The sequence below is a fragment of the Mandrillus leucophaeus genome, unplaced genomic scaffold (genome assembly GCF_000951045.1).
Source record: "Mandrillus leucophaeus isolate KB7577 unplaced genomic scaffold, Mleu.le_1.0 Scaffold299, whole genome shotgun sequence".
Taxonomy (NCBI): Eukaryota; Metazoa; Chordata; class Mammalia; order Primates; family Cercopithecidae; genus Mandrillus; species Mandrillus leucophaeus.
Window position 1 is genome coordinate 161,417 of NW_012103131.1, and position 22,687 is coordinate 184,103.

The 22,687-nt window shown below is 44.7% G+C and overlaps 1 protein-coding gene across 1 annotated transcript in view; it reads left to right on the forward strand.

Annotated features, from left to right (window-relative positions):
- Positions 1-22,687, forward strand: part of LOC105544155 (deleted in malignant brain tumors 1 protein-like) — a gene marked incomplete at its 5' end in the record, with an annotated part of 221,962 nt that overhangs the window by 156,721 nt on the left and 42,554 nt on the right. Inside the window, 6 exon segments of the mRNA XM_011986445.1 lie at positions 1,097-1,414; positions 6,988-7,305; positions 8,758-8,796; positions 16,166-16,523; positions 18,404-18,759; positions 21,396-21,428. Of these exon segments, the coding sequence (XP_011841835.1) occupies positions 1,097-1,414; positions 6,988-7,305; positions 8,758-8,796; positions 16,166-16,523; positions 18,404-18,759; positions 21,396-21,428 (1,422 nt within the window).

Genomic DNA, 22,687 nt, shown 5'->3' on the forward strand with positions numbered 1-22,687 from the left:
GCTTAGGGAGCTTACATAACTTATCCTATTCCAACTCTAAAACTGATGCTCTTCCCTACTCCATCTGTTGGTCCCTGCCCAAATGTGTCTATTATCCAGTAAGGATGTCAAACACACACTAGGCCACCACCATCAATGTAGATGGTGGGAAGTGCCATGAAAGGTGTACAGAACGTAGAAGGGAGAGGATTACAACTGGGGGATTCCAGGAAGGGTCAATGGAGGTGGCAAGGGGAGAAGAGCTGTAGGATGGACAGAATTTTAGCCTGTGGTCCTGGGGATAGCAACAGCTTCCAGGAGCAAAGAGAAGGACAATGCTTGAAGGAAGGATTTACAGCCAGGGGTCTTGTAAGTACCTTGTGAGGGTGCTTGAGGTGCATCCATCCCATCACACTCACAGGAGACCCCACAGCTCATTGGTTACTCTGTATCTTCCTCCGAATAGGGAGGAAAGAGGTAATCTAGGATTTGATTTTGCTGCATTGATTATCTGTTGGACACTCTTATTTCACTCATATTCCTCAGCTCTTAAAGGACGAATGAGCATAGGGAGGGCCCCTGAGCCTTAGGTCTTGATTTCTTGTTCCACAGGTATCATTGGTCTGACTCTAAGTCAATTCCTACCACATTTTCTCACTTGTCCCAGAGAACAAGAGTGGCAATATTCATTAAACACTGATTATGCACATGCTATGCTATGTTGGCATTTTATATGCATTACCCCTTTTAGTCCTCAGAGAAACTCTACTAAATGAGCATTATTGCTATCACCATGTTTACAGAGGAGAAATCAGGCAGGTAGAGGAACTTGCCCAGGACCATACCACACAGTTAGAAGGCAATGGGCCTGGAATGCAAATGTAGGCAGTCTGACTCCAGAGCCCAGAGAGTCACGTCTAAGCTGAATTGATTCTTTATGGGAGGAGAAAAGAGGGGAATTTCTGCCCATCAGCACTTCACTCTGGTGGGCAGCTGCTGCCATTTCAGGGAAACAGACAGGAAGCTCAGCTACTCGGATAAAATCAAGGATTTTTTACATCAAGGGCACCAACATCTTCTAAAATTCCACCATCAGTTACCAGCTGTGTCTCTGCAGGAGCCTGGATGGAGGTGAGGCTGTTGAATGGTACAGGGAGCTGCTCAGGCTGCATGGAGGTTCTCATTCAGGGCATGTGGGGGACGGTGTGTGACGACTTCTGGGACCTGGCCGAGGCCGCCATTGTGTGCTGCCAGCTGCAATGTGGCCATGCCGTGGCAGCCCCTGTAGGGGCCCACTTCAGGGCAGGCTCTGGGAAGGTCCTGCTGGATGACATGGAGTGTGTGGGCAATGAGAGCCACCTGGGGCAGTGCATGCACGGGGACCGAGCCAGGCATAACTGTGGGCACCTGGAGGATGCCAGCGTCATCTGTGCAGGTGGGGGGCTGGCTGTCAGTCTTCATTTGGAGGGCTGTTTCTAGCTCCTTCACTCCTCTTTCCTCTATACACACACAAACCACACCCCACAGCTCAATCCAGGAACATAGTGGGGCCAGGCAGGTAACTGGTGTTGCCTACAGACTTTCAAAGTTCTACATAAGCCTGACCATCTCCTTGACTTCAATGATCTCTAAGTATGGCTCACAGGCTGCATCCAGGCTCAGAAGTAAATCTTTTCAATTTGAAAATCAGGCTGAACATGAATTTAAAAATCAAAATATTTGACATAAAAATTCAAATTCTTACATGTTGTAAAAATGAATAAATGAAAGCAGAATTTCAGGCACAGAGCAATGCATCCTTTCACTGCATTAGCTGGCTGGATCTGAGAAAGAGCTGTTCCTTTGGACATGGAATACCTTTCCAGTTTTCACGGCACACACCTCCCCACCACCCTATTTAGCTTACCTGCATGATCCTCAGAAACTTTTGAGCTTGTGGCATCCAGGTAACAAGCCAAATCCATCAGCTGGTGTTCAGGACCTCCATGTTCCTAGCCTATTGAGCTTCCCACACCGATCTGTCCCTCTCCTGCTTGCAGCTGGAATAATGCATCTATGAATGACAAGCTCTGCAGGTTGCATCTGGCTCATCCTGAGCCACATCCCCTCTGTGGGGCATGGGGCTTTCCTCAACATCTGAGGCCCCTGAGGAAGCACTGGCTATCCTGGGACAGTCAACAGTTGCTGACTGATGTCCTGTCTCAAATCCCCAGGAAATGCCAAAATCCTCAGGAGCAAAGTCTCTGCCTCTTTCTCCTTTCTGTTGCCTGAAGCTCCCTAAATGTAGGAAGTTCCCAATAAACCTTTGCCAATGAAGACAAGATAACATGCACAATCCCTCTTTATGTTGACAGGTGCTGATTCCACAGCTGCTCTGCCTACAGGTAGGACTGCATGTCACATTCAGTGTCAAATACTAGACTTGTCCTGATGTAAAAAAGAGTTTGAGGTTTAGAATCAGATCTTCATTTGATTCCCAGCTTCCTTCCTTCATTCATTCATTCATTCAACAGATATTGGCTGGGTATCTACCCTGTGCCAACTTCTGTGCCAAGCACTGGGGATACAGTGGTGGTCAAAACTCACCTGTTGTTTCTTTTTCTTCTCCTCCTCCTCCTTCTTCTCCTTTTTTTTTTCTTTTTCTTTTTCTTTTTTTTTTTTTTTTTTTTTTTGATAGCGTCCTGCTCTGTTGTCCAGGCTGGAGTACAGTTGCGCTATCTTGGCTACTGCAACCTTTCTCTCTCGGGTTCAAGTGATTCTCCCTGCCTCAGCCTCCCAAACAGCTGGGATTACAGGCACCTGCCACCACACCTGGCAAATTTTTGTGTTTTTGGTAGAGATGGGGTTTCACCATGTTGGCCAGGCTGGTCTCAAACTCCTGACCTCAGGCCTCCTGATCTGCCCACCTTGGCCTGCCAAAGTGCTGGAATTACAGGCATGAACCACCGCACCTGGCCCCCTGTTTATTTTTTTAATGGGGTTTATACTCTCACAGGAGAGATACATGTGACATATAATCACCCTCAGTTACATAACCTCAGCCAGGTTATGTTATCTCTCATCCTATTTTCCTCTTCATGAAAGTAGGGACAATAAAGAGCTTTGAATAAGGGCATGAATAGGGCAATGCCTGAGGGTACCTGTTACCCAGCGGCGCTTATGCAGCAATGGCTGCTTGTTTTGGGCACATGTGGACCTAAGGAAGGAGGTGTGAGGGATGGTAAGGGCCTGGTCTGCAGGAATTTCATCCAGGCTGACCTCTCAGTGGATGAATGACCTTGGCCTTCAGTCTCCTCATCATTAGAACAGGCTCATTGGATTCTATGTTCCCTAAAATTCTATGCCTTTGGCTTTCTGTGACTAACAAGGAGAGAGTAAGCAGCTACATGGTCTAGCTACATAATACATGTGCCACTGTGGAAAGCCAGAGACTGTTGCCAAAAACCAGAGACATAGAGTTTGTAATAGGAATTAAGGGAGACTTCCTCCCCTACAACATTTTATTAGGGAAATTTTTAAATATACAGCAAAGTTTGAAGAATTTAACAGTGAACTCCTACCTAGATTCCATAATGAATCTATAAATTTATCTAGCATCCCTGTATTCATACATTGATCCATCTCACTTTTTATTCAACTTTGATTATATACCATAAAATTTACCCATTTTAAGGTCCAGTTTGGCGAATTGTGGTAATTGTGTCCAGTTGTGTAACTACTGCCACAGTCAAGAACAGTTCCCAGGCCGTGCGAGGCTTCCTCGTGCCATTTCAGAGCAGATTCCAAATAATGACAGTGGCATATGTGGGGAGGAGGCAACAGAGAGGGAGGTGCTAGCCAGTGGATGGCCTCTAGACAGCCAGCCACCTGGGGCCAACGACCTATGAGCTTCACTTTTGCTGATTGCCACAGGTGCACATTAGTTTGTCCACAGTAGCAATGCCATGTTCTGCTCTAAATGGAGACCTCAGGGATCTGAGGTCATGGACCTCAGAAGGCACTCTCACTGTTATTCCTGCTAAATCCTGGGAGGGGCCAGGCACCCCCTTGAAGGAACTGTGTCTTCTCCCCATGCTGTGACTGTTCCCTGATAACAGTCCTTCCTTTTTGCCCACCACTAGCCCATGAGAACCTGCTCCCCACATCATCGGTGGTATCAGTGGCTCAACACCCACCATCTTCTGCACCACCAGGTAGAGCTGTGTCTTTTTATATTATGCCTTCTGAACAACTTCATTCATTTGACTATGAATGAGTGAATGAACATGTGTCCCTGGGGATAGGTAGAGCAGTGAATGGAGCAGACCCTCACATGGGCTTTATAACAGGGTGTGGTGAATGCTGTGATGGGGAAGCATAGGTGCCATGGGCACCCAGAAGAACGTCCCCGTCCAGACCCGAGGGAGCAGGAAACCATATCTAAGCTAAGGAAACCATATCTAAGCTAAGAAATGAAGGGTAAGGGATCAGTGAGGTTATGTCATGCAGAGGACAAGTCAGATAGTTAGACCCTCTGTGCACTGACAGGCGGGAGACATTAATATGCTTTCTAGATTAGAGCCTAGGGCTGGACAATAGCCATGCAGAGTTAGTGAAGAGTGCATGGTTGAGGCCTGCTAAGATGGATTTTTGCTGCGATCAGGGGCAAGTGATATTTCATGATAGCCAGCTTTGAGTTGGGTCTTGGATTTTTGCAAGTTAGGTTCAGTTTGAGGCCAGATAAGGCAGGGGTAAAATATTGGGCCCACTGATCCTTTAATCTAGCTGTACAGCCAAAAGATTCAGGGATGACCAAGAGGAACCACGATCACTGCCCCAGGGCCTGAGAGCATCCCTGGTGGAAGAGTGCCCTGCAGGTGCTAGGTGCTATAGCTCCTGGCCGTCGGCCATGGCCTTGGAAGCATGGTGGTCACTAAGGCACCACTGCTGGCTCTGTGAATTTCAATCAGCCTGAAGTCACACTCTAATATTTCTCTTCTTCGTTTGTTTAATAACTTCTTATCTTGTGTGCCTACCATGTGCTGAGCACTGAACCCGGCACTGGGGTTGATAGATAGATGAGCCAGTTGCAATCCCAGTTCTCAAGTTGTTCGTAGTTTAGTAGGGAGACAAGTCTTATACACAAGTCTCCCTATAACATAGGGAGAAAGTGGTCTGTGCCATATGAGAGGGGCCCTGCCCTGCTCTTCCTGCACCCTTAGATCATGGCCCATGCTGTTCTGTGTTCCCACATGAATGCTGTCGGCATGAACTTCTGTGGCAACTGTGACCATACCCCCACTATTGTGGTCCCTTCATATATCCAGCTCATCCTAAGCTGATCCAGCTCTGCACCCCACCCACCTTCCAACCAAGAACGAGGCCCTGAGAAGCCCTCTGAAAACTCTCACATTCTTTAGCCTCACAACAGCATGTGAAGTAATGTCTGTCATCCTCAGGGCCATGCAGCTGGCCAGGGCTGTTGGACTCATCCTCCCTGGCCATTGCTCCCTGATATCCATTGCTCTTTCCACTCTATGTCCCTGCCTCTCATACCTCTGCTAAGGAGATGAGAAGTGTGTGTCGCTGGTCAGGCCCATAAGCACCACAGAAAAAAGCAAAGGGAAAGGAAAATATTGGTCTTAGTCTGGGGGATCACAAGAGCTTCATGGAATGGAGCCACTTGGTGTGGAATTTGAAGGATGAAAAGGTTTTCGCAGGTGGAATAGGAGACCACATACTTTAGGCCAAGTGGTTGGTATAAAGGAAGGCAGGGAAATGGGAGGCATTTAATACTGGGTGAGCATTTGGTTTCATGGTACAAATCCCCACTCAAGCAAGATTAATGGAAGGAAGACTAGGGCAGGGATGTAGGGGTCAAGAGAATGTAAATAAGGAAGGAATTAGCTGCAGTGGAGCCATTCTCTCTGGATCTCCCTTATTCCTCTTTTTTTTCCCCTCTCTTGAGTCATTATTCTGAGCAGCTTCTCCGTTCACTAACCCACCCATATATGATTCATCATGTGGCTGCCCAAATGCAAGTGTCAGACTCTGCATCTTCCAGATCTCTCTTCCCGATTTCAAACATCCAGTGGAGAGAGGCTGGCCCAATCCAGCATGTGGATGGGTTCCTCTGGAGTCAGCTGTGCTCCAGTCCAGTCACCTGACCAGGCAGACCCAGACACGGGGAACATGGTTTTGGCCCATGCCTCCTCCTGGCTTTGGGTGGGCAGGTTATATAGCAAAGGAATGTGGATAAAGAAGAAGCATATAAGTTATCTACCAGCATATAAAACCACCGCGAAAACATAGTGGCTTACAACAACCATTTATAACTGCTCACAAGTCCATGGGTCAACTGGGCAGTTCTGCTCATCTAGGATAGGCTGAGCTGATTTGGGCTGGGTTTGTTCATGCATCTGTGGTTGGCTGGCAGATCAGTTGAAGACTATCTGGCCTCGGATGCCTCCCTCACATGTCCGGCTGTTCCATAGCTGTCACTGAGGTGACCGTTGACAAGGCCACGTGTCTTTCATCCTCCAGCAGGCTAACTCAAGGTTGTTCGCATGATGCTATCAGAGTTTCCAGGAAATGAGCTGAAGCCTGTCAGGCCTCTTGAGGCCTCAACTCTGCAAGGGTGTACCACTACTTTGCCATATTCTATTGGCCAAAGCAAGTTAAAGGCCACAAGCCCAGAATTAAAAAGTGGGAAAATAAGTTCACCGTCTTCATAGGAGGGGCTGCAATGCCACATTGTAAAGAGCATAGAGAAGGGAAGAACTTTGGTCATTTTTGTAAACAATCTACCTGAGGCAAACTGTCTTAAAATAGAGTGTGGATAAGGAAGACACAGGCTTCTTGGAGCAGACAGGTCTGGGGAATGGCGTGGGATCCTTCATGGCAGCATAACCATATTTGCAGCAAAGTCATGGGAGATAAGGACAGCGAGCTGGGCTGGGTAGACAACAGTCCAGTCATCCACAGGCAGAGGGGTAACTATCACCCCGTGACTGCTTTGCTCTCCCCCAGGAGGCTGGGCCCCTGTGCGGCTGGTGGGCAGCCACGGAAGATGTGCGGGTCGTGTGGAACTTTTCTACCAGGGAGTCTGGGGGACTGTGTGCGACGACCTCTGGGACCTTCCAGAAGCAAACATTGTCTGCAGGCAGCTGGAATGTGGCTGGGCCATTTCAGCCCCGGGTGAGGCCCACTTTGGGGAAGGTTCTGGGAGGATCCTCCTTGACAACGTGCACTGCAGAGGAGATGAGCAGCACCTTGAGGAATGTTCCCACACCGGCTGGTTTACCCACAACTGTGCTCACGGGGAAGACGCCAGCGTGATCTGCTCAGGTAAACCCCTGCTCCCTTCCCAGGTGGGGCCCCACTTCTGCTCTTTTCAAGGGAATACTTCTCAAAGGACAGCGTAAAAGTAACTATTGAAAATGAACCAGTACGTGATTCACTCACAGCAGATGTCTTCATCTCTCACACTTACAGATGCCGAATATTCAACTGTCACACCACCAGGTAGGGAAGGTGATGTTAATACGTGCAGCTTATCAAAATCTCAGGGAAGAAACTCTGCTAGAAATTGGATGTATCTTATTCTCCAAGTCGGTGGAGTGACTGTGAGCTGTGGAATCCCCAGATTGTCCTCTGGGAGAGATGGACAGTGCCTTAGAATCATCTAGTCCAGCCTCACTTTCTACCTCTCCTCCTACTCCACTGTGTATTTCATATACCAGAAATAGATTCTCAGTTTCTCAGGCTTCTACAATTGATCTTAAGCAAAAGGCCAAGAATTGATTATTTCTCAGACTTCTATATAATACTTTTGGTTTGTCAGCTCTGAGATTTGCAGAGGGGATGGCAGTGAGAAATGGATGGGTGGGAGGCCATTAAGAGATGAGAGATGGTAAAAGCACCTCCTGCTCAGTAGCAAATGGCCAGTGGACCAGTTCTGGACAAAGTGAGCCACTTCATTTCTACTCCCTCCTTGTCTCGGCCTTTCTGGTACAGCCCTGGCCTCAAGGAGCTTCCATTGCTGTTGGCTTTTCCATGCACTCCCAACCCCAGCACCCAGAGTTTTCCATGCCAGTGCCCTCTCCCTCATCAGACCCCCGGGTTCTTTGATGCCCTGGTCTCAACCAGCTCTCAGTCAGAGGGCGAGTTATGAACAAAGCTGATTTGACAAGGTCTAGTAAAATTCCTTCACATTCCCTCCTGGGTTGTCAGCTCTAGCAAGTGAGACGGATTTGGTCTCCAATGGGAGGTGCTGAGCTGAGTGTCACTGGCAGGAGAGATGTTTGGCCATGAAGGAGAATCCACAGCATCTTTAGGTCCTGACTCAGCATCTCTGGGCAGCACCTGATCAGAGGAATCAGTGACTCAGTGCTTATTCTTGTTCTTACAGCTCAGCCTCATAAGTCTTAACCCTTGTGTCACTTGGGAAGAAGCTCCAGATGCCAGAATTTCGGGTCTTCAGGTTTCTTAAACCTCAAATTTAAAAATATCTAATTTGCATATATGCAAGAGAATAATGCATCAAAGAAGTCTTGGAACAATCTAGATCAGTGCTTCTTCCCTCCTCCTTATTAAAATTGCCTCCACATTCAGGCCTCTCCTCCAGAGACTCTGATTCAGTAGATTTAGGGGTGGCCCAGATGGTGTATTTGTTGCGAGCTCCTCGGGATTCTCATGTGCAGACAGGGGTGCAGACCTCAGTGCCGAGTGACGGCCATACACTGCTGGCATTTCCATGTCTTAAGTAAGTCCTAAGCGTGTCCTTTGTGTGTTTGACAGGTCACCCATTGGCTGTCCTGGCAAGGAGAGTGGCCACAGGTGAGACTTTCGTGTCCTTTGTTACCTTGATCATCATCTTCTAGCTCTAGCCCTGATGTGATCCTTCAAGGAAATTGAGCCAAAGTACTACTATCCTGTCTGGGTCTCTCCCCTCTCAACCTGTGTTCTGGGGGAAGAGCTGAGTAACAAAGGCCAATAAACCTATGATTCTAATTCCATTTCTGCCTAGTAAAAGAAAGAAGTCCAGATAATCAAGTGATGCTAGCTGTCTGGTGTCCCAGCATGGACACCATGAGTGAGGGGCAGGCATGCAGCCGTTAAGACAGCAATGTTGCCAGGGTGGTACCCAAGGCCATGATTTGAGAGGGCTCAGACCATGATGAGCACATTCTTTTTCTTCCCCTTTTCCCCTTCGCTGCAATCTCCATCCTCTTTTTTTATTCTTTCTTTTTCGTCTGCCATTTTTTCCTTCTGTTCTTGCCTATGCCTTGAGCCTCCAGAAGCTCCTCCTAACTTTTTCTAGCACCACTTGGGGATAAAGGGCTAAAATACCACTGTTGCAAGGACAGTCTGGCTGGTCCTTTTAGACACAGCTAAATGACCAGGGCCAATGGAGTGTAGGTCCAGTTCTTACACATTCCGATAATCTGATAGAGGAAAGCCAGCTGTTTCCATTGCCACCAGCATGACCTTTAATTCAGGATTGAATGTTACACAGATGGATAGACAGACAGAGAAGCAGAACAGACAGACAAGTGGGTGGGGAAACAAATGGACAGGTGGGCAGACAGGCAGATACAAAATCTCATCAGTATTAGGGGTATTCCAGGAGTGGATGACTAAGGGCAACTTCTTTGTACTTAATAGTGAGTTTTTAAGAATGCAATTTGAATAAATTATAACTGATAGTGGATGGACTCTGTCATCTTCATATACACAGAGGCTCCACATTGGCTCAGATTAATTGGGAAAACTGAAGCAGTACTTTACTCATTACTACTAGTGACTGGACAAAAATCAAAGCTACAGAGCCCACAACTAGCCAGAGAAAAACATTCTGGCTGATATTGCATAAGAGTTCTTTCCAGGCCGGGTGCGGTGGCTCATGCCTGTAATCCCAGCACTTTGGGTGGCCTAGGCGGGTGGATCATGAAGTCAAGAGATCAAGACCATCCTGGCCAACATGGTGAAACCCTGTCTCTACTGAAAGTACAAAAATTGGCTGGGTGTCGTGGCGTGTGCCTGTAGTTCCAGCTACTCGGAAGGCTGAGGTAGGAGAATAGCTTGAACCCATGAGGCAGAGGTTACAGTGAGCCAAGATCACGTGATTGCACTCCAGCCTGGGGAACAGAGTGAGACTCCATCACAAAAAAAAAAAAAAAAAAAAGAAGAGCTCTTTCCAGCAAGCCCATGTAGATGGCAGAATTCTCAAAAGAGATGAGAGATGTTTCAAAATTCAGATGCATTTATCCCCTAATTTCTAAGTTTGCAAGACTTTTTAGACTAGTTGATAACTTCTGATACATCCTAAGACATATTCACAAAGTAATGACCAACAAAATCCTTTTTGAAAAAGACTTTTAAAAAAAGATGTGAATTACGAAGTTAGTAAACTGAACAATGAAACAACTGAAATTGTAAAATATATTTCTGCATTTAGAAAAATCTCGGTGTGGTGGCGTTTTTACTAACTCATCTGGAGCGATTAGGAATCCCCCACAGAATGAAATGCATGACAACATCACTTGTGTGTGGGAAATCAAGGCGAATGCATCTGATCATATACTGCTGGCATTTCCACATCTTGAGTAAGTCCTAAGCTGTTTCTTACGTACTTTGTGTAGCTTTTTAACTTTCTTATTTTGTTTTTGACAGATAATAATTGTATATATGTATAGGGTGGGATGTATGTTGGGACACATGTATACATTGCGGAATGATTAAATCAGTCTAATTAATATACACGGTGCCTCACATACTTACCATTTCTTTGTGATAAGAGCAGTTAAATGCTACTTTTCTAGCAACTTTGGAACATACAATACATTACCATTGCTAACTACAGTCACCATGACATACAATGTATCTCTTGAACTTATTCCTCCTGACTAACTGAAACTTTGTACCCTTTGACCAAATTCTATCTCTCCATGCACCTCCACCCTTACCCCCAGCCTCTGTTAACTATCATTCTGCCCTCTATTTCTATGAGTTTGGCTTTTCTAGATTCTGCCTAAAAGTGAGATCATGCGGTATTTGTCTTTCCACGCCTAGCATATTTCACTTAGCATAATGTCCTCTAGATTCATCCATGTTGCAAATGACAGAACATCCTTCTTTTTTAAGGCTGAATAGTATTCCATGGGCATATATACATTTCCTTTATCCATTCATCCATTGATGAACACTTAGATTGTTCCCATATCTTGGTTATTGTGAGAAATACTGCAGTAAACTTGGGAGTACAGATACCTTTTTGGCATACTGATTTTAATTCCTTTGGATTTATACCCAGAACTGGGATTGCTGAATGATGTGGTAGTTCTATCTTTAGTTTTTTGAGGAACATCCATACTGTTTTCCATAATGGCTGTACTAATTGACGTTTCCATCAGCAGTGTGTAAGCGTTCCCTTTTCTCCACCTCACTGACAACATTTATCTTTCTTCTTTTTATAATAGCCATTGAGACAGATGTGGTGATATCTGATTGTGGTTTTAATTTGCATTTTACTGATGATGAGTCATGTTGGGCATTTTTTTCATACACTCATTAGCCATTTCTGTGTCTCCTTTTGAGAAATGTCCATTCATGTCCTTTGCCCATTTTGTAATAGAGTTATTTGGTTTGTTGTTGTTGTTCCAACAACTGTTGTATCAACAGCTTGTTCCTTTTTGTTATTGAGAAGTATTCCATTTGTGTGGATGTACCAGGATTTGTTTGATCATTCCCCCACTGAAGGACACTTGTGTTGTTTATAGTCTTTTACTTTTACAAATCAGTCTTCTATGAATGTTCATACACAGCTTTTCGTGTAAATATAAGCTTTTGTTTCTCTGGGCTAAATCCCAAGAGTGCAATTGCTAGGTTGTACGGTAAGTACATATTTAGCTTTTTAAAAACATACCAAACTATTTTCCAGAGTGACAACCATTACAAATTCTCACCAACAACATATGAGAGATCCAGTTTCTCCACATTGTTGATAGCTAGCATTTGGTATTATATTTTAGCTATTTGCAATTTGCATCATTCAAATCCTATGTATGTTTTATAAATTTATACTTAGGTATTTCTTTTATTTTTTATTTTTTGGGGTGATTATAATTGACACTGTGTTTTCCATTTTAGTGTCCACCTGTTTGTTGCTAGTATAGGGAAATACAATTGATTTTTATGAGTTTTCATGAATTTTTAATTAAAATGAAATTGACCTTTTATTATTTGGATAAGTGTGTGTGCATGAGAAAGAGAGAAAAAGAGAGAGGAGAAAAACAGAGAGGAGAGAAAGAGAGAGAGAGAGAAAAAGAGAGAGAGAGAGAGAGAGTGTGTGTGTGTGTGTGTGTGTGTGTGTGTGTGTGTGTATTCTGGCCTGCTGGTTAAAGATATAAATTCTAGGGTACTCCAGACCTAATAAGTCAGGAAATTTTAAGTTTTAATGTTTTAGATGGTAATTCACAGATGATAAATTCATGATGAATTTCTTGTGGAAATTAACCCCTAAGAACAAGTTAAATCATTTATTACGCTTGAATTTTGTTTAATCGAAATATGGCTTGGAACAGATGGCTCATCAGATTGAAGTATGAAAGTGATTTTCGGATTCTAGCACTGGCAACATCTGAAGAAAACATCACAGTAAAAAACAGCAGCTGACAAAATCAGATAACTTCCACAAAGCAAGCTGGGAAGATTTGGCAGCCCACTTTCCTCTGGGTGGGTCTGCTGCCAAACACTTGTAAATGCATTATTTACAACTTGGAGCCATGTCCTACCGGCAGGCCCATGAGAAGCAAGCAGCCTCTCCCTGTTCCTGGGCCCCCCAATCACCACATGGTGAAGTTGCCTTGATTTCCCAGGCCCTGCCCTTGGCCCTAAGCTGTGAAGTACTCTGCCGGTTGGGCTGCTTCCAGGGGCACATTTTGTGCCAGCCTCCTCTTTCCTCTTCCAATTAAAATCCCATTCCCTTAAAGCAGTGGCTCTTAGAGAGGAAAAGTAGGATCAAAGGAACCCATGCTATGTTTAAATGATTGCCACGCTTTTACTCTATCGTCAACATCTTTGTAGTAATGAAGTGAAGAATCTGTCTCATAGCATGCCTCTAAGGTCTTCTAATGAGGAAACTGAGAGGCATCCATGGTGTTTGCTTCCCCAGTCTCAACTGCACCAATGAATATTTTGAAATCCTAGACGGTCCTCCATCCTCAGCAAAGTCATTGGGGAGGACCTGCTCTGGCTTCCGCCCCACCTACATATCCTCCTCCAGCTCAATGACCCTCGTGTATTTCCGAAGCTTCAATAACCTAGGAAAAAACTTCATTGCTTATTATTATTCTGCACCCAAAGGTAAGAATAGTGGTAAAAAGCAGCAGTTCCAGAGCTGGACTCTCTGGCTGGGTGCCAGTCACTGTCCTATCATCCTTACTCTGTGACCTTGGGCAAGCAACTTGATCTCTCCCAGCCTCAATTCCTTTCCTGTGTAATGGGGACAACAAGGGACCCTTAGTTTCCAGGTTTATTGTGAGGTTTGCATGCAATTAGGTAAGTAAAACACTTTGCAAAGTGATGGCACATCATAAATGTTTGATAATGGGCTGCTTTATCGTTAGCTTTTTCATTTTACCTAAACATCTCATCACAGTCAGTCAATTAGAAAGTCATTTCTGAAGTTACTCTGAATCTAGTACTAGGTAGGTGTTTTAGGACCTGCAGAAGAAACTGTAGTCCTAGCCTGAGAGAGGCTCAAGTACAACCAAGAGGAAGTTTAAGGCAAATACATGGGGTGTGCATAGAGGACAAATAGAAACACTAGAAGAAGGCAAACAAAAGGACAGATAGAAACACTAGAAGAAGGCAAACAATAGGACAGATAAATATACCAGAATATACTAAATTGACATATGCATGCAACTCTGCAAAAGACATTAGGAAAGAGAGAGAGTGCAATATAGGTTATAAGTATTAAGGAAACACTGAGGGGAAACGGCCTGTAAAGCTGGTTAGGCTATAGTTAGAGAAAGCGACACAGCACATCAGGTGAGGGAACAGTATGGCCTAGAGATAGGATATATAAAGTGGGTGGCAAGAAAGCAAGAAGGCAGATGGACCAAGCCAAGGCTGCCTGTTGAAGTGCAGGGTACTCAGGGTTAGGCAATAATAACAACAACAGTGATCAAAATGCTCAAAATAACAGCTAACACTTACTGAATCCCTATTATATGCCAGGCAGCATTTTAAGCACTTCACATATGCTATCCTCACACAGACCCATGATTCTTCCCCTTTTACAGATTAGGAAACTGAGACTTAGGAGTTTCAGTAATTATCTGAGGTCCTGCATTATTCACCACTAAGAGAAAACGGGCAGAGCTCATGAAACTGCAAATAACTAGTATCCACTTTTTCCAAGACATTGTTCAAAACAGTCTCCTGTATTTTACCAAGTGCCAGGGTGACTCACTGAGCAAGCTTTGGGAACATGCTATAAAACACAAAGGAGATGCTCTATGTACCAAAGTAGATCATGACAAATCACCATAATCCGCGTTAAACGACTATTGACGATGTATTTCCTTGTATTTGCAGAGGCAGTGTCGCAGACTCCACATCTAATCAGTGAGTCGCATTCATGCTATTACTCAAATTGTACTCCCTGATTTCTTCTTGTGTCCCCTCTCCCAGTGCTTTTACTCTCATTATTTGCTCTGTCTCTCGTAGATGATTCCAAATTCCCTGTATAAATCTTCTGTAGATGAGAGATTCTGTCTGCACAGTTTTTGCATAAATATGATGCCCATTTACACTGGAACCAAGTTATGCCTATCAATGATTGAGTCTCTGTATATTGATAATTTTTTATTTGATCTCCTTTTTTGTTTTTATCAAAGCCAATGACTCACCTAATCAGATACTCCACTTTTAGGGAAAGTTAGTAAGGCAGAAGCAAGCAGAAGAAACAGCTATTTTCCCCAGAAGGACACTGATTGTGACTGTTTGCATTTTTGCATAGAATAGCACAATTTAAATATTGTTATATTTATGGTAACTGAGCAGAAAAAGAGAATATTATTTTTGTTGGACCTCACACACGTGAGAAACATAAAGACCCACATGAAAACAGAGTTTGATTTGGGAGGTCACATGTTATGAAGATTGCAGGGAAAAAGAATCAGCCAGAATCTTGGCATTTACTGAAGACTGATCTCAGAATGCTGCCTTCTTGACTTGCCTAAGTCATCCCTTCTTAATCATGGGAGTCTTCTTATATCCACAGCCATCCCGATAGCAACACCCACAACAGTAACAGCAAGAGCAGGTAAGCCCTGAAATGTATTCATTCATTTACTGAGTGTGTCCTTTCCTCTCAGCACCTGCATTTGTATCTGCACCTGTATCTGCTTATGCACAGAAACTGGACCGACTGCAAATAGTTCATCTATTTGCAAACGGGACACTTGACTCTGCCCAAACTTTTAGAGCCATTCAAAACATTTGGGGTCTTTTCGCTCTAGCATCCCAAGATGAGTGAAGTTCATTTTTTGGTACCTTTCAGGGTCATCAAAGCCTGAGCAGCTTACAAGTACTTTCTAGTGGGGTTCTGTCTTTCCACCTTATGACCAGTACTGATCACAGTTAGCTCCCCATCCGCATCACCAATAGACTTTAGCAAAGTAAGTGGAGTGTCAGAGCCATTGCAGAGGCAGTGAGATAGAATAGCAGAGAAAAAATCGTGAACTTTGGAACCAGGAGATCTGACTTTACATCTGCTGCTTACCAGATGTGGGACCGAGGGTGAACCACTTTGCTTCTCCAACTTTCAGTTTCCTCATAGATAAAATTGGTACACCAATACTCTTCTTTACCTTCCTGAGTTATTATAAAGATGGAGGTGAACACACACACATGCACCACACACTTTGTAAAATCACAAATCACTGTGCAAATTATTTGTTTTTCTGCACTTAGCCAAAACAAATGGGCACATACCTCTGGAAAAATAGATACTCAATTAGTGGACTTCTAGTGCTACAGACAATCCTAATGGCTTTGCAACTTCCAACTAAGAGGTTGAATAGTTGACCAAGTACAAGGTTTTCCACTAGTAGAAGTAGCATGGGGTGGGGAGCTCAACACTCATGGGAAGGGTGTTGCCCCCAGAGGACAACAGTTAGCGGATCTCTCTCTGCAGGGGATTGGCCGGAGCTACGTCTGGTGGGTGGCTCTGGCCGGTGCTCAGGACGCGTAGAACTTCTCCACCAGGGCTCCTGGGGCACCGTGTGTGACGACCTGTGGGACCTGAACGAAGCTGAGGTTGTGTGCCGGCAGCTTGGGTGTGGTCGAGCCGTGTCTGCCCTTGGAAAGGCCCACTTTGGCCCCGGCTCAGGAGACATCTTCCTGGACAACCTCCAGTGCGCTGGTGTGGAGCGCTACCTGGGCCAGTGCGCCCACTCGGGCTGGTCAGAGCACAACTGTGGCCACCACGAGGATGCCAGTGTCATCTGCTCAGGTACCTTCTCCCCTCTAATATGGGCACTGCCAGTCCCAGAGTGCTTCAAAACTTCCCTGCTAGTGTTCAGAGTCAGCCTGGAACAAAAACAGGATCCTCAAACATTTAGCATTCTATTTTTGCTGTAGCTTTTCTAACTTGGTTAAATAGATGTGGTTTTTTCTGATAGCCTCCAGTATAAAACCTAATTTTCTAATTTGGTAGTAATACGTGTGCTTTACTGAAATATGCAAATCACATGTTTAATTATGAGAATTTTTTAATGCTGGGAATAAGGAGCTCATTGAAAGAGGCGGCCCTCAGTAGCAAGGCTAGGGGGGACTGCAGAGCCAGGAACACTTGAGTCTGGCTTCCAGAGCCTATGCTGACACACAGACTGTATGTGAGCAACACTCAAGCTCTCTCTTAAGCATATTGGTAATTCTTACTGCCATGTCCTCACTCAATCACAACACCAAAGAAATCTGTGCACTAACCTGACTTATTTCAATTGGCTTGTGACAATTTTAAAAATATATTCTGGATTTTCTTGTGTATAAACAGTTAGCTATGAGTAAGTTAGCCACCTCTGGATTGTCTATTAATAATCGTTTCTAATAATGAGATGCCTTTTGGTAAACTGACAGCTGTAATACCTGATGTGACTTGAAAAAATCAGGAATCAGAACTCAAAGTAGGAGGGCTTGCTGCATAGAGTTGCCCATGTGAAAAGCAGCTCAATTGCATGTCAGTACCTGCTAACCATGACCTTTAATTTGAGGTGCATACTTAAAAACATTGTCTTACGTGTTGGTACATTCATTTGCCTCTTTACTTTGTGACGTCTTATCATGAGTGACGTGTATCCTCGTGACAGTCTCCTGGGTAGATGTTATTCCCACGTCTCAATCTTCCAGAGGATGACTGTCTAAATCTGAAGTCCCCCCAAATATGCCCAAAGTGAAACTCACCTGCTACAGAGTTGATGGTTTAAGTCAGATCATTCCAAATGTACCTTTGCATCTGGCCATTTTTACATAACTTGGTACAAACCAACAACCAGAGAGAAACTTACTTTCATTATCTACAGATGAATCTGCTTCTCCCAGTACTATGTTTTTTAAAAGGACCAATTTTTCCCACATCAGATTAATAAACACATATAATGATGGAACTAAAAGCTTTATCTTCCATTGTTAAGGTCAAGGTTTCCAAAAAATAGTGACATTCTTATTCTCTCTATAAACAGATGCTGAAGAATCACTCGCTAACAGTACAGGTCAGTCACATCTTTTGTTGTTGGGAGTTAAATATCAGATGTTCTTGATTTTGTCCTTAAGCTATTTGTTTTTTCAGTTCTAAGTTCACTCTTTATCTAAACTGCAAGGATTTTCACACCACTGAGATTCTATTAGAAAGTCTTATTTAAAAATACTTTTGATTTTTTACGTGTGATGATGATGATATGTGTGTGTGTAAGTCTATATTTTTTGGAGATGCATGGCCTTTTTGCATATGATATTCCTCTGGTTCAGGCCACTTTCCCAGCTCTTCCCCTGACTAGCTCCTTCTCACTTTTTAAAGAGGTGTCCTCCAGGCCCTTACTCTCTGTTGTTCCCTTCATAGCATCCTGTTTTTCCCCTCTTTGGCCCATTTATCACAGTGTGCAATGGTGCACTGTAGCAGTGCCTGCATTTGACTAATAAATAGACTCTGGGCTCCCTGAGGACAGAAATCACATCTCTGGTTTAGAGCTGTATCATCAGTCCCTAACATAAAAGACAATCAATGAGTACTTAAAATGAAATTAAATTGACTGAAGACCTCACAACCTGCAACTCAGGAACACGTGAGAAATCTAAGGAACAAGCCCCAAGGCTTAAGACTGGGGAATGTTCCTCCCTAACCGTCTCTGAGCTGGCACTGGTGGACCCAGGTCAGGTCTTTTGGGAACTCACATGCTGTGTCTTTGTCTGCAGAAGACCGGCCGGAGCTGCGGCTGGTGGACGGCTCAAGCCGGTGCTCGGGGCGCGTGGAGATTCTCCACCAGGGTGCCTGGGGCACCGTGTGCGACGACCTGTGGGACCTCAACGAAGCCGAGGTTGTGTGCCGGCAGCTGGGGTGTGGGCAGGCTGTTTCTGGCCCTGGCGAGGCCCACTTTGGCCCAGGCTCAGGAGACATCTTCTTGGACAATCTCCAGTGCTCTGGGGTAGAGCACAACCTGGGCCAGTGTGCCCACTTGGGCTGGTCAGAGCACAACTGTGGCCACCATGAGGATGCCAGTGTCATCTGCTCAGGTATCCTCTCCCTTCTCAGCCAGTGATTTCTGATGCTGCAATTGTGACATTTTGAAACTCTGCATCCTGGGTGGCATTTTCATCCAACCAACCATCCATCCATCCATCCATCCATCCATCCATCCATCCATCCATCCATCCATCCATGTGTCTACCTGTTTCTCAAGCATCTCCTTTGGACGCCATGGGCAGCTCTGGTTGCAGGGGAGAGGTCTCTAATTATTTGGCATGAGCACCACCTGGGCACTACAATGTAGATTCTAGGGTCCTGCCCCCAGATATTATGACTAAGTAGAAAAGGGGCTCTGGAATATGCATCTCAACAAGTAGTCCAGGGATTCTGCATAAGAAGGGCCAAGGGCAAGAGCCCTGGCTGCCAAGGGGCATAGTTGACCCAGCTGCTATTCCCCAGCCTCCTAGGCCAAGGACCCTGACAGAGGAGGGTTGAAGTTACCCAAGGGGTAGTTCTGGTACTCTGGGTTTCTATACCTTGTCACCCCAAAATAGATTAACTTGTTACCTTTCTTTATGCATTCAGATACCGAAGACCTACCTCCACCCACACCACCAGGTATGTCCATATTGTTTTCTAATTCAGTAATAATAATAATAATAATAATAATAGCAGCAAATACCTATAAGTGCTAAGAACCAGGCACTGTTCTGAGCCCTTCACTTATATAACTCTTGCAATCCCCACAATAGCCCCTTGAGGCGAGTTCTTGGATTATTCGTATTTTCCAGATAACCTGAGACAGAGAACATTAGCGAGGTACCCAGGGCTAGCCAGGGTATCTGAACCCAACCTGTCGATGCTCTTGGCCATCAATCTCATTTACCCATTCATTGGCTCAGCTACAGAAAGACCAGGGGAAACTACAGTAAACATGGGGAGACGTTTTGCTCAGATCATTGCTAATCATCAGGACAATCCTGCAAAAAGGCATTATCTATTATATTTTACAGAAGAGAAAATTGAGACACAGAAAGGTTAAGTAACTTTCTCAGGATCACTCAACAAGTTAATGACCCAAATTTTGACACTGATCAGTCTGGCCCCAAAGTACATGCTCTTAGGGATCTTATGACTTTTGCCTCTTTTCAAAGATCTTATAATTGAATTATTGGCTAATATTCATCTGTAATTAAAACCAAATATTAGAAAAAAACAGACCAACCACATGCACTGCGAATTCTGAAATGATGCTGAAGGTGATTGAAAGGTGATTTCACAGTTGAGGATCAGGGAGATCAAAAACCTGCTGAAGATAACTTGGTTAGAAAGTGGCAGGACTGGAATTTACAAAGCCATCTCTTGCCCTTTGAATGAACCTGGCTGTCCCCTACACAGCCTCAGTAAACAAAGACAAGCCACCAGCCATTGGCAGAAGCATCTCTCTTGGGAACTTGCCTGGAGAAGACCTCGATGTGTCCTGGTGTTCTTGGGGGAAGGCCAGATTTACCTATTGGGACCACGAGTGAGAAGGGAGGGACTGTCTAAAGTTAAAGGGTCATGGTTAGGGTCAAGGGCAGTGGATATTCCAATGAAGACTGATCTGTAGTTTTCTCATTTTATGGATGGCAGGGAAATGAGAAAAATGAGATTGAGTGAAAGGAGCCATTCTGGTTTTCTATTGCTCCCCAAAACTTAGCAATTTAAAGCAACCACCATTTAGATGTATGCCATGTCTTTGAGGATCAGGAATTCAAGCAGGGCTCAGCTGGGAGACCCTTCTGCTCCACAGAGCATTGAGCAAGGTTGCTCAGTGGAGTTCATCTGATGACTAGTCTAGAGAATTCAAGACAGCTTCACTCATACGGTTGGTGCCTTGGTGGGGTCGGCTGGAAGGACAGGCTCAGCCACAGCCCTCTTCCTTTTTAGGTGGTCTCAGGTTACAAGAAGTCTGATTACCCTGCTGAGAGACCATGCACACTCAGACTTTTTTTTTTTTTTTTTTTTTTTTTTAATGGAGTTTCGCTCTTTTGCCCAGGCTGGAGTGAAGTGGCGCAATCTCAGCTCACTGCAACCTCCATCCCCCGGGTTCAAACAATTCTCATGCCTCAGCCTCCAGAGTAGCTGGGATTATAGGCGCCCGCCACCATGCCTGGCTAATTTTTGTATTTTTAGTACAGAGGGAGTTTCACCATGTTGGCCAGGCTTGTCTTCGTACTCCTGACCTCAGGTGATCTACCCGCCTTGGCCTCCCAAAGTGCAGGGATTACAGGCGTAAGCCACCACACCTGGTCACACTCAGACTTCTTGTAAGGTGGCCCAGGGCTACATGAGCAAGTCAGTTTTCCCAGAGATGGGAGGTGGAAGCCACCAGTCTCTTAACGTGCAGAGCCATTCCTGCCATATTCTGTTCATCAAAGCAGTCACAGAACCCACCCAAGTTCAAGGGAGGGAACTTAGACCCCACCTGTGACAGGAGGCATGTCTGAGAATTTGTGGCCTTCTCTTACCTGCCACAGAACCACAGGAAACATTCACTCAGCACTTTCAGTGCAAACTCTCCTCAGTTTGCACTAAGTATATTGATGTTTCTAAGGAAACCCTTTACATTTCACTGATTTGTAAATAAGACTACATATTTTCATCTGGATGTCATCATTATCTGCCTTTTTTTCCCTTTCAGGTTCTTCTACAGCTTCTCAGGATCACATCAAAGGTAGTCATTTATTTTAAATTGAAATAGTCATTCCATGTCAAGAGAACTATCATGGCAAATGCTGGGCAGTGTGCCCAGGACATTTCACAATGGAGCCTGGCACAGTGTGGGCAAGGGGTCTGCTTCTCTGCTGCCATTCTGTGTAATATACTCTGTGAAAAATAGTGACTTTACAACAAGAGGATCAGGCTGGGAAGCGGGATGTATATCTGCCCAGGTCAGACATCTGGTCCATACTCAGCCTGCCCTGTTTGGGTACAGTCCTGTAGAAGGCACCAGTCCATTATCCCCTGCCACATGTAGAGACTTCAGAAGGTCAAACTCCCAGAGGTTTCAGTGTCAGCCCGCCTGGCCTCATTATTGTAGCTTACAAATGCAGTCAGTGATAAAACTACCAGATGACTAGGAGCATCATCGCTTCCTGCCATCCATCTCAGGAAAGACAGGAATCTGTGGGATTCTGGGAGGATCACAAGTTGGCCAAGGGGAAGAGAAAGTAGAAAAGTTAAGCATCTTCATAGTTTAGGGACAAGGTCAATAAAGAATATTGTACTTTCACATTTCCTCTAAAATACTTTGATGATTCAAGGTTTTCTGCTTCTTTGTGTGAAATCCTGTTTTAAATACATACATGGATGTGTGTGTATCTGTCTATGCTAATATGACAACGTACATCAAACTATTAGATTTCACTGTTATCTTGTTTAACCCTTATAAATCCAAAATCCTGCAAGTTCCAGTCTCAGACTAAATATCTGAGTTAAAGGAAACATAATCTACCGAGCAAAAGTGAGGAAGAGTACTTAAAGAAGGTGCTGGTCATAACATCCCCTAACAGATCAGTGTCCCTTTCCCGTTACCTACGATTCATCAGAACCCAAAGTTGTTCTAGAACCTCTTGCTCCCCAAACCTCCCCAAACTCTCCCCTTTCCCAAGCACATGTGGCCTCTATTTCTTCATCTCTCCTTCTGGTCTCTTATTACTCTGTCCCTCCCCAGCAAGCAAAACCCCTACTTTAGAGAGGGGGAGAAAACTGTAAGCAGAAAGGACAAATTGGACATTTTCTTTATCAGGTGCTGAGAGAGAGGGAAAAGCAGGGAACTTTCACACATTGATGCTTTTTGCTTCATCAGAATTAGATTGAATAGACTCTCCTTCCCAAGAAACATTTAAGCTAAATGTCTGCTCAGATCGCTTGTGCATGCCCACCCAGGCCAATGGCGCCTCATTCCACCAGACCACTGAGTGTAAGCTGGTC